This window comes from Telopea speciosissima, chromosome 1, assembly GCF_018873765.1.
Source record: "Telopea speciosissima isolate NSW1024214 ecotype Mountain lineage chromosome 1, Tspe_v1, whole genome shotgun sequence".
In the NCBI taxonomy this organism is placed as follows: Eukaryota; Viridiplantae; Streptophyta; class Magnoliopsida; order Proteales; family Proteaceae; genus Telopea; species Telopea speciosissima.
In genome coordinates this window covers 74,222,623-74,235,582 of record NC_057916.1, presented here as the reverse complement: position 1 = coordinate 74,235,582, position 12,960 = coordinate 74,222,623, and the positions used below count along the sequence as shown (strand labels likewise).

At 38.6% G+C, this 12,960-nt stretch overlaps 2 protein-coding genes across 2 annotated transcripts in view; both read left to right on the top strand.

Annotated features, from left to right (window-relative positions):
• Window positions 1-1,155: 1,155 nt before the first annotated feature.
• On the top strand, window positions 1,156-2,558 carry LOC122661409 (protein PSK SIMULATOR 1-like). Its single transcript, XM_043856794.1, has one exon. It carries the CDS (start codon window positions 1,203-1,205, stop codon window positions 2,532-2,534), a length of 1,332 nt encoding a protein of 443 aa, XP_043712729.1. The 5' UTR covers window positions 1,156-1,202; the 3' UTR covers window positions 2,535-2,558.
• Window positions 2,559-8,161: 5,603 nt separating this feature from the next.
• LOC122666302 (brefeldin A-inhibited guanine nucleotide-exchange protein 2-like) overlaps window positions 8,162-12,960 on the top strand; it is a 46,149-nt gene continuing 41,350 nt past the window's right edge. The window contains exon 1 of the mRNA XM_043862531.1: window positions 8,162-9,495. Within this exon, the coding sequence (XP_043718466.1) occupies window positions 8,324-9,495 (1,172 nt within the window). The 5' untranslated portion in view covers window positions 8,162-8,323. The remainder of the gene's footprint in view (window positions 9,496-12,960) is intronic.

Here is a 12,960-nt window from a genome sequence, read left to right as displayed (position 1 = left end):
AAGAAAAGTTTTTCGTTGCCTTGAATGGAGAGAAAGTCTCTTCAACCACCGATCAACTACCCACATGGGGAGCAATGGGGATGGATCCCAACCCTCCATGGGTTGTGGGATCCATGTCCCATGGAAGGTTCAGATCTATCCCCACCGTCTCTATAAGGAGAGCAGATCCGGACTCCATGATATGACTCTATGATTAGATTCTTGGATAATGATATTTTTTTTTTTCAATTTAATCAAGAGTTAGATGCAATGGCTTAAAAGGTTTTTTCTTCATCATCCATAGAAATTCTCAATCCTAACCCACTTTCACGGTCAAAGTATCTCAATCCAAGCCCTGATTAAACTCAGAGTGGGTTGAACCGATAAGACCGAACCAAAATTGCATCTTTAATGAAAACTATCCTTGCCCAATTTAATCAAAGATTAGATATGGTGGCCTAGGAAGTTGTCTCTTCACTTGAGAATAAGTATCCCCTCCAATTTGCTGTTCGCTCTAATTCCCTCCAATTCTTCACATAGGAGCGAAAATGAACACCCTATCCCACCTTGGGTAGTATGTTCGAGCAGGGGGTAGGGTGATCATTTCCACTCCTATGTGAAGAGTTGGAGGAATTGGAACTGGCAATGAATTGGAGGAGATAATGATTCCGATTAAGGCAAAGACCTCATAATTTCCCATTTTTTCAAAAAAAAAAATATAAGAAAAAAGGATTGGATAGGTCAAAAGTTGGTCCAAAGGGCCCCAAGGAATTGGTAAAGAGGGGGAGAGAGATTCAGAGGCACACGTGCGTTGGATCAATTACATTACTTTATGGTGGAACACACGTGCTTTCCTAATGATTCTAATGCCAATTTATGTGAATACAAAAAAAAAAACCAACTAACCAATAGAATAAAAGATCAACAAAAATAAAGAGAAATGGAGAAAAAGATCCTCTCTCTCTCTCTCTCCTAGTGTGTTAGACTATTTGTAAAGGCCTTTATCAACATCGCACGAGCTTATGCCTGCATCTTCAAACTCATCCCTTTTATTCTTATCTCTGCAACTCTACTCTCCAATTATTTCTCTTCTATCTTCTCCATACCTTTTTCACCCTTACATCAAACCCATCACCCCAACACTCTCTCTTCTTTCCCTTTCTTGATAAAAACATATACCAGTAACACCAATTCATCTCACCTTCATCAGTTTGTTCAAATCCATGGCTCTTGAAACATGGCTGATTAAGGTAAAGAAGCTGATCTCAGATGGTCTCGAAACAATTAAATCCAATAAGATTTCCAAGAAATCTAACCTCGGCGTTTTAGCCTTCGAGATCGCTGGGCTCATGTCGAAGCTCATCCATCTTTGGCAATCCCTGTCCGACAAGAGCATCATTCGTCTTCGCCATGAATCCATATCTCTCGAAGGAGTTCGCAGGATAGTATCCAACGAAGATTCTTTCCTCTTAGCTCTTGCCTGTGCAGAGATGGTTGAGAACTTAAGGCTTGTAGCCAAATCCGTGTCAAGGCTCAGCAAAAGTTGCAGCGAAGATTCGGGTCTCCAGTGTTTCGGTAGCTTATTCGAAGATTTCGCTAACACAGGCCTCGATCCCAACGGTTGGGTGTTGAGTTGGAAGGAGATGGAATCCAAGCTAAAGCAAATGAATCGTTACGTCACTCTAACCATGACTCTCCATAAAGAGATGAACGAGGTTTCGGAACTCGAGCACTGTTTGAAGAAATTACTCAAAGAGAAGAAGATTGTTGATCTCCAACAAAAGCTGTTTTGGCATAAACAAGAAGTGAAGTACCTCAAAGAGAACTCTCTTTGGGAAAGAAGCTTTGACACTGTCACGTTATTGCTTGCAAGGTCAGTGTTCACTGTTCTAGAAAGAATTAAGCTTGTGTTCAGCGTTGGACCAGCAATCCATGGCCCTTGTCCACCTCGCTATAACCTCTCCTTATCAGCCACGGTTCACCCATCTGAAACTACTACTACTACTACTACTACTACTACATGTAAATTTGAATTCTTGGAGTCGAATTCAAAGATACTAAAGCCACCACCAAGTACCTTAGGAGCAGCAGCCCTTGCTCTACACTATTCTAATTTGATTATTGTGACAGAGAAGATGATTAGATCACCACAATTGGTTGGTATTGATGCGAGGGATGATCTCTATGCCATGTTGCCTTCTAGTATTAGAGTTTCACTGAGGGCTAGATTGAGAGGTGTTGGATTCTCTGCGAGTGATCCAGTGCTTGCCGCCGAGTGGAGAGATGCCATGAGTAGGATTTTGGGTTGGTTATCACCTTTGGCTCATAATATGATTATATGGCAGAGTGAACGTAGCTTTGAGAAGCAGAATTTGATACCAAAGGCAAATGTTCTTCTTCTTCAAACACTGTACTTTGCAAACCAGGCCAAGACAGAGGCCGCCATCACTGAGCTTCTCGTTGGTCTGAATTATATTTGGAGGTTTGAGAGAGAGATGAATGCTAAGGCCTTGTTGGGTTGCTCCAAATTACCGAATTTGCAGAGCTCTTGTTGAGGTCTGAGAAATGATTTTTATTTTAATTTTCGGTCAGATCCTCCATTTTCCCCCTTTATTTACTCTCTTCTTTTTCTTTTTCTATATGTATATTTTGATTTTTGGTACAATTAGATGGAGGCATTGGAGCTGCAATGGTTGAGATCTATAAGGGGTTTGTTTTGCTGCCAACCCTGAGACATGTATATCTAAATCTAGATGATATATTTGTAAAAAAATTTATGAGTATTTCCTACCCACCATTTATGAGGTTTTTTTTTTTTTTTAATTTGGCCTTTAGTTAATTGGACAATTTTCTTTCCATTCCTCTGTGAGTTGCAAGATGCAACAGTGAGAATCTAAAGGTAGAAGAATATTTTTTATTTGCTTAGATAGAAGCTACCATTATTTTAACATTTCATAATTAAAAATTGATAGATGTCATTGAGAATCCTATGTATGAATAGTTGACTTTAATAGGCCTTGATGGCTTGTTTAATTCCCAAAGGCAACCTAATATTTAGCCTTTAATTTGATCCGAGTGTCAACAAGGTATCCAGGGATTATATTTATATTTCTCCTTACCTTTTTGAGTGGGCCTTGTGATTGAATTCTATAAGAGATGAGATTTTATGTACATCAAATAAGGTTATTCAGAAAGAATTATAAATTTTTTTTTGGTAGAAGAAAGAATTACAACTTTTTTAGGGTAAATTACATTGCAACTCCCTGAGGTTTTGGGCTAAATACAATATAACCCCCAGTGTTTCTAAATTATACATCCGACACCTTTAAGTGGACGATGTTAATAAATAATAATAATATATAAAATGTCAACTTTGCCCTTCTAACATTTATTACCAAAAACCTATTCAAACACTCTTTACCTTCTTTACCATTGCTTTCTTCCCCACAGCCGAAGCTGCTGCTATCTTCTCCGAAGTCGCATGACTCGCAATTCCACCGCACAAATATGCCTTTCTCCACTTGCCATTATCTCTCTCGTCTCTCCCTCATCTCAAGTACCACTCTCTTCTCCCTCTCTTCTCTTCTCTGTTATATTTCAATTTTTTTTTTTCTCTCTCGCCTCTCCCTTATCGCCATTAACCAACCCTAAATGTCCAGCAAACCTAAATTTAGGCTCTGTCTCTGTGTGATTGATGGCCAAATGGTACATTAAGGGCTAGAATGGCCTTATTTAGACACCTATAAGAGGGACAGAGACCCTAAGAAGACCTATCAGTTTTGTTCTCTATAAATCTGATGTCATTTAATGTTCTGAAAACCCTAATCTGGAATCCGATCTCCAACAGTATTCTCCCAAATTTTTAGATTAGACCATAATCAGATTGGTCCCAAGTTTTAATATCATGTTCTCTTCTCCAATTAGACGACTTGACTAGCCTTTTGACCATATCAAAATCGTTGATCTTTTGATATCTTAAATCTATTGGAATCTGATCCTTTACTGCAATTCTGGTTAGTTTCTGGATTTATGAAACTTATCACCAAAGGCTTCTAGCAACCCATCAAATTGAGTAACCTAGGTTTTTGCACAAGCTATTCTAGTTTAACCTGGAAGCGTTAAAGCAGGTTTCTCTTGCAAAGGGTTCGAATCTGCAAAAGTCCAAAGAAGACATGATTTTCAGCACAAAAAAAAAAACAAAAAACATAAGAGAGAGAAGACATGATGATCTAGTCAATTATACAAGCATATCTGCCCTCATTGGATGGTTCTTAAAACCAAGAAAGTGACAAACCCTAAATCCCTAAGAACAACAAGGATCTCCAATCATAGATATAGATTGGAGTCAGAGCCATATTGGCCATGTTGACATGGGATGGCCTCAGGAGATCACCATCTTGAGAACCCTAAAATGCATCTTCCTTATCATGTCTTCGAGTAGCAAAGAAAGGAGTTGAAGATGGCTTGAGCCAGATCGCCAGAACCCTAAACCGGTGACTAATTTGAGTAGCAGGGGAAGGGGTGTAAAGTTAGGGATGCCTTATGGGCAAAATGGTAAACTCACACCCCATTAGGGGCATATTTATCATATTAAAGCATCGATGACCAACACATCAGCAGCTAATGGGAATGCTCTAATGGAGTGGGGCTGACTGTAACAACTAACCTAAACTCAGGGGTCAGGGTGTATAATTTAAAAACACAGGGGATTGCACTATATTTAGGCCAAACCTCAAGGGGTTTACTGTAATTTATCCTTTTTTATTGTTATATAATACTTTTCTAAAGAGTAAGACTAGAAATTTTAATTTCAAAACTGATTGATAGGTCTAATTATCCTTCAAAAAATATGTAATTATAGTTATGTTTATTTTCTGTATAGGGTAATGGGTTGGGCTGACAAGAGTCCATGTTGAAAAAATATGAACCAGGGCCCAGTCCATCTTAGCCTCCCCCCACTACTCTCCCCTTCCCTTATGTTATTTCTTCTTGGACCGAGTTTTCCTCCATCCATGGTGAAGGAAAAATCCCTTGTTCATGGGCATCGGAACTATCAAATGACCATGGGGAAGGGTATTTTTGAATTTGTCAATAGAGGGCGGGAGTTTATTTATGTGACAATCGTATGGTCACATTACTAGTGGGAATGGGATTCTTCCCACTCTTGTTGGTTAATAAGGAAAACTTTTGCCTTTCTTCTTTCTCTTCTATTGCTTTTAATTTTTGAAATAATAGTTCCTACACACCCGTTTAAAATGGTATTGCCACGTAGATAGATGATATGGCTATTTGCCGTCTGAATTTGTAACCTCCAATTTACCACATGGCAATGGTAGATAAGTTCAATGGCAGTAGCATAAATTGGTATACCTAAAGCTAGAAATTTGATTTAGAAACAGATGGGGGAAGGCTGTAGATAGAATTTGATGTACAACCGAATTGTCTCTAAAAATAAAAAATAAAATATGAAACAACATTAAATATAAAAATTAATATAAAATAATTATTAAGTTATATAAGGCTGTGTATATTATGACCCTCCCCAGACCTGCAGTGGCGGGAGCCTCGTGCATTGGATATGCCCTTTATTATTAAATTATGTTCTTTTAATGAACTAATCATATTTGCAGTAATATTAGATTTAATTATTAAATATTGTTATATTTTTCTAGTCAACCCCAAATCAGATTTTATCAAGGCTATTTCTATTTCCATGTACAATGGTAAAGAAAGAAAATTTTCAGGAAAAGAGAATGCTACTTGGGTGCGTGCGGTGTGCTATCCTGTGCCTAGACACAGGGACGTGCAGAATGATTACCTCACCCTTAGGAATTTTTGCCTTTCCATGGAGGCACGCCAATCATTTCGTACGTTCTTGTGTTTGGGCGTAGGGTAGCACACCACATGCACCTAGGTAGCGTTCTTTCTCCCAAAATATAATTTTCCCCTTTATTTGGGGGGGTAAATGAGATAGATTTTTTTTTTGATAAAGACGAATGGGGTAGACGAAATGCCAAAAAAAGTCATTCAAAAATAATATTTAGATAAAATATTTATAATTACAATGAAACAAACATAGCCTAAAGAGAACCATCTGTGGGATGTCTCACTCTAAAAGGAAAATGGGCACAAGAATATTAGGTGAAATAGCTGGTGAAAGCATCGAGAAACCTTTGTTAATCGAAGTTTAGCTGTCCCTTCAGCTAAAAATTATTTATTTATTAATTTGAGTATTTTTTTTTGCTTTTTTCTATCAATGAAAAAATATACTAAAAGAAGAAGAAAGAACATTACAACAGTCAACCATGCTAACCAAAGAGAAGATCCCAATCAAAACAAACAAAACAATCAATAAAAAAGAAAAGTCTAACAATATAGACCAAGAACAAATCTATAAGAAACATTTTTGCTTCTTTATAAACAAATACACTTTAAATCAGGAAAAAGATAAGCAAATATTTGCCTATCAATGCAAATGTTTTGTAATGTGATAGAAATTTCCTATATCGATCAAAATGTTTCTCCTTGACCAATCTATAATTTGCTATATTCTGTGAATGTTATATTATGGAAAAAGTTTTTTTTCACTCACGGTGAACAAAACACCCAAGAAACTTGGGTTATTATTATTCTCCTCATAATTAGTAACAATTGGAGGTTAAAATTACCCCTCACTATTTTGGCCTTTGATGAAGAAATCCTTCCTTCACCGTAGCTTGAGGAAAATTGTCCTTATTTATAATTTGTACAAATTAAAGGGTTGGGTTGGCATCCCTTGGTTGGTTAAGCCCAAGATCAAACTAAATTTGTACAAATTATAAATGGGTATGCTTAAGGGTGTCAATTTTGGATCAGAACCGGAAACCGCATCGGGATTGGCCCATTAGGAACCGAAACCGACCCATCCAATAGGTTATTGGTCCGGTTCTGGATCTACCAATAAGTTATGGGTCCGGTTTCGGATCTACCATTTGAGAACCGTTGGAACTGGAACTAATCACATCCTAACTCTATATAATATATAATTCGTAAGACTGAAGGTCGCTAATGTCAAACCCTTTATTTTTGTAGTCTTTCAATTTTGGCTGGTATCACTTGTCTCATATACTATTTTACCAAATTTTTGGCTATAAATTTAAAAGTCAATTTGGGAATGCTAATTTAAGAACATACCTTAATATAATCCTAACTTATGAGGGTGGTGGGGTTCCTAATTATTAATTAATACAAAACAAGAGGTAATATAAGCTAAGTGTGATTTGAGAAAAAAAAATGAAGCATATCTCATTTGATTGAAATTAGTGTTTTATTACTGCAAAAAAAAAAAAAAGAAATTTGTGTTTTATTATAATATTATTAATATATGAAGCATGTGTTAGAATTTTTTGTTTTTTATTAATTTGGACTGCTTGGAACCTATTAGGAATAGGAACCGGAATCGGACCACCCATTAGTTAATGGTCCTGAATCTTAAATTTAAAACCGATTAGCTTATTGGTCCGGTTCGGGTCTTGACCCCTTAGGACTGGAACCATTAAGGAACCAAACCAATTGACGCCCCTAAGTACGCTCGAAACGGGCTTAAACTTTACGACAAGGCCCATCTCATGCCCAAGAAGACAACCCATAAGCTCATGTACCCACCAGTAATTGGGCTGGAAATCCTAGAGTATTTTGTCCTTACGTAAATGGCACTGCCCGTATGGTTCTTCGATCATAGATGAGATCTGGTCGGGCCAGGCTGATGGGCCCTGGGTCAAACGGGCCGAAAAGATGGAAGACGGTCAGTTCAATTGCTCAGGTGTGCCTGGGACATGACAGTCAACGACTCCGCTCTTCAAGCTTTTAACGGAAGAATATTAAAACTTACCAAAAAAAAAAAAAAACGGAAGAATATTAAGGAAGAAAATTATTTATTCAATACCCAAAATACCCCTACATGTTTACCATTTCACCGTCCCTCTGACTCCCGCAATTCATTTCAAGGTACGGCAATCTGAAATTATCTGAAGTTCTGAACTGAATATTCCGATTTTAATAACTTGAAAGTAGAAGGGTATTTCAGTCTTTTAGATTGAATAGAACCTTGAACATGTAGTAAAAATGTGGAGATTTTGTTTGGAAGGTCGAAAACACGGTGTCTGAAAGTCCCCCGCCATCTCCTCTGCTCCATTCCTTCTCCGAAAAGGTCAGGGAAGAGAAATTAAGCAACCAGCGTTTCTCTGCTGAATTGCTAATTAAACTCTCGCCATTGACGAACCAGGGACTTAGCTCCCTCTTCTGAAACTGATAAACCCTAATTATCGTTCGTTGGATCTGATACCCCTGCTAGGCTAGGTCGGGAATGGCTTCTTCGGAAGCCGATTCCCGTTTGAGTCAGGTAATTACACCGGCTCTCGAGAAGATCATCAAGAGCGGTTCATGGAGAAAACACTCCAAGCTCGTTCACGAATGCAGATCCGTAATCGACAGATTAGCTTCGCCTGACAAGTCTCCAACTTCTCCCAACGAAGACAGTTCAGTGCCCGGTCCGTTACAAGATGGCGGCACCGTTGAATTTTCTCTGGCGGAGTCTGAATTGATTCTCAGCCCTTTGATTGCCGCTTCTGGATCTGGATTTCTTAAGGTTGCTGAACCGGCTGTTGATTGCATCCAGAAACTAATTGCTCATGGCTATATTCGTGGTGAGGCGGACCCTTCCGGAGGCTCTGAAGCCAAGCTTCTTGCTCGTATGATGGAAGCTGTTTGTAAGTGCCACGAGTTGGGTGATGATGCGGTTGAGCTCCTGGTACTGAAGGCACTGCTTTCATCTGTTACTTCGATCTCATTGCGGATCCATGGGGATTGCTTGTTGCAGATCGTTAGGACTTGCTATGATATCTACTTGGGGAGCAAGAATGTCGTTAACCAGACTACTGCCAAGGCTTCTTTAATACAGATGCTGGTGATTGTGTTTCGGAGAATGGAGGCTGATTCGTCGACTGTTCCTGTTCAGCCAATTGTGGTTGCGGAGCTGATGGAGCCTGTGGAGAAGTCTGACACAGATGGAAGCATGACACAGTTTGTGCAGGGGTTCATTACCAAGATCATGCAAGACATTGATGTGGTCTTGAATCCGACCCCAACGGGGAAGACTGGGCTGGGTGGGCATGATGACGCATTCGAGACTACAACAGTTGAAACCACAAATCCAGCTGATTTACTTGATTCCACAGATAAAGACATGCTAGATGCCAAGTATTGGGAGATCAGTATGTACAAGACTGCCCTGGAAGGGAGGAAAGGGGAATTGGCCGATGGAGAGACTGAGAGAGATGATGACTTGGAAGTTCAGATTGGGAATAAGCTAAGGAGGGATGCATTCTTGGTTTTCAGAGCACTTTGTAAGCTCTCGATGAAAACACCTCCGAAGGAGGCCTTGAATGATCCACAATTGATGCGTGGGAAGATTGTGGCTTTGGAGCTGCTGAAGATTCTGCTTGAGAATGCTGGAGCTATTTTCAGGACTAGCGACAGGTATGTCACTTTCAATTTATTTTGTTATTGTCATTTTTTTTTTCTATAAAAATCTGTCCAGTTTGTTATTTTTCTGATTTTCTTGCTCATTTTGGTTAATATATAGTCTTTTTTTTGGGATACACTGTCGATTTTTTCCCCCAGTTTCAGTATTCTCCTTTATTTGCCGCCTAGGCCTCGCCCGCAACCATGCACAGGGCCATGCAAGCAACCATGCCCACAACCTTGCACTCATTTTCAATGTAGTGCAGATTAGTGGGGTACAGAATTCCTGGCTTAGTGGGCATGCTTATATTTCTCATAAAGATTTTAAAATATTGGTCTTCCTCCATTAGATTGCGAAGTCACCCATATATTCTAACAATTGTGCATATGTACTCCTTCCTTGGTGCACCCGTGCCTAATCCAATGGAAGAGAACACCTTGCAATTTTGAACTTATTTTATTGTTTTTCTTAAACTTTTTCTGCTCCCAAAATTGTGTATCTCTTAGATTTGTTTCTGTTCTTTATATAATGTATCAATGATTCAATCTTATCCACGGAAGGCCATGTGCTGGAATTGGGTAGAGAGTTCGTGTGGCTGACTAAAAGTGGTAGGGAGAGTTGAGTTGAGTAATCTACAATGGTAGATCCTCTAATAACCAATAATCTTTGGTGGAAAATTTTTTAATATCTTTTTTTGTTTATTAACGAAATTTTCTTAGGCCCCGTTTGTTTGTCGGGGTTTTGGTGCTGTGCGAATGAATTGTGTAGGAATACTTGACACTCTCCCATGAATGTGGTAAAATAACGATGTTTGGACGTCCGGGGTGGGAAAGGGGTCATAATGTCAGGTTTTCCTATCGGTGCAATGTATCCTCCACTCTACCTCTCTCAGAATCCAATTGAAATCGGTGGGATTCATTTGGGGAAGATGAGGGAAAGTACACGGTTATCTCCCTTTTCTCTTCTCTCTCTCTCAACTGTGACGTTCCTCCAATCCCCCTCCCCCCAAGTTGCGAACTAGAATAACAGGAAATGGTTTCCTAGTCTGGTGGAAATCTATAAACTCCCTTAGAAGAAAAGGGGGGGGGGGGAGAGAATTGAAGAAAATCTTGTCTTCTATTGATTCATAATAGCTCTTTAAATTGGTGCGACTGTGCGAGGTCTCCTCCATTCTTTAAAGTGGTCATCATGTCAGGTTTTCTTATTGGTACGATGTCTCCTCCACTCTACCTCTCTTTGAATCCCATCGAAATTTGTGGGATTCATTTGGGGAAGACGAGGGAAGTGCACGGTTGTCTCCCTTTTCTTTTCTCTCTCTCTCTTTCTCAACTGTGGCCTTCCTCCAATCCTCCCCATAGTCCAGAACTATAATCACAGGAAGCAGTTTTCGAGTCAGTTGGAAATCTATAAACTCCCTTAGAAGAAAAGGGAAAATAAAACAGAATTGAAGAAAATCTTTTCTTCTATTTGATTCATAATGGCTCTTTAAATTGATGCTCCAAATTTCTAGGGGTTCCTCTAAGGGAAGATCTTCTCCTCCAAATACTTCTTCAGAGCCTTGCTATTCACAATCCGTCCTGGCGATGGCGAACCATAGGGAAGAACTTACAATGAAGTGATGGAGGTTTAATAAAACATACAGGTATTTTAGGAAATTTAATAAAACATTAGGGATATTTGTCTTATGAAATTTTATCTCGCCCCTTTGGAAAATGCCAACCAAACATGCCTAGGGGGACGGGCAAAGTTACTTTTCCACCACTTAAAAATACCTGTTATTCATCCCTCCAACATGTGGGACCCAAACCCCCAGCTTTCCCACCCCACACTTCCTGCTAAACAAAAGGAGACTTAAGGTTTGGAAGTACAAAGAACAAGCCTAACTATAGTGTGTACTTTTCAAGAAACTATATGATGTCACTTCCTCAAGGGGTAACAATTTTATGTATTCCTACTTGAACATTTGCAAACTTGACATGTAAGTATGGGAATTTACTGAGTAGCTCATATATATGAACTGATAGAATTATGTAAAGTGGCCAAGAAAAATATTAAAATGGAAGGGGTTTTGAAATTGTATAGGCGAGTAAGACAATGCAGAAATATTATTAGGAGACTCTTTCCTTAATAACTATTGAATCATGGCATTAAGTGATTTTTTATTTGAAGTATTTTGGATATGGCTGAGCCCATATCCATGCGATTCCTCCTAATCGTATTTGTATTGTACCTCCTGGATACTGTATGGCCTTGTACATCCAGATATCATACGTTGTATTATATAACTAGTCTTTTAACCACTAACCCTCAATGCAAGTAGGGGGTGATGGGGCTGGCAATGAAAAATGAACTATAAATGTGACTTAATCTGAAGGGTGTCATATAATTCTGATTGACTGCTACATCTGCCGCTCTCTGTGGCAGAAAGCACCATATCATGGGAGGCTTTTAAGTGTGCATTGTCATAACAATAACCTTTGTCCATAGTTCATAATGGCCAGGCGGGTTTTATACTGATTCGTATGTAATGTTTTTTTTTGCTTTCTCTTTTTTGACCAAATGTATCAATATCTTTCCATGTGGTGGAGTTGGTTGAACATATTCTGGAATTCTTTTGGCAAAACAATTCTTTAACTGGCTAACCACCTGCTTTTCATTTCTTCTTTGTTGTTTTTTTTTTTTGGGTGAATATTCTTCTTTGTTGTTATTTGTGTGTGTTTACATAATTTTCTCTCTTTTTTTTTCTTTACTTTTCTGCATGTCACATTATATTTTTCTTCTATAATTTGATTAAATTGAAATGAATAAGGCATCATCATCTATGTGTAAGTGATCAAGCAGCTGACCATTTTCCAGTTAATTAGCTGAGAAGGCTAGAACAGCAACTACCTATGCCTTAGTGCTCTCACCTTTCATTAATTAAGATTTTAGTTCTTTTACTGAATTAGTAAGCTATTTATATCATGCTATTAGGCTGTAGTTGATTTTTGGCTGTTGTATTGTTTATTTTGGGATTAGGGTTTGATGCAATTACATGTTGGGTAACTTAGGAATTATTTTTTCTTCTTGTTATTTCCTTTTTCTTTTAGTCCTTTGATAGAGTCGTAGGAGATTTGATTCAAACTTTAATTTTGTGCTTGAGTTTGAATAGGTTAGGCTTTTGATTACAAACCTTTAAATAGATGTGTGCAGTCCATCGTTGGACACTATTGATGAGTGACTAAAGTTTGAATTTGATTTACCTCTGACGGCTGTGCGTGTTCTCTCCTCTCTCTTACTTTCTCTGGTTTGACTTCTATCTCATATTTTTCACTCTCTGGTCTGCTTCCCTCGTTTTCCCTCTTCCTTTATTATTAATCTTCTTATAGTACTGTCATAACCATCCTTGTTAAACCAAATTCCTACTCTGTTTTGGGCAATGAGTGCAGTCCCTTTGAAGTTGGTCAATCTCTCTCATTCAGTTGTCTTGGCCTGAAATT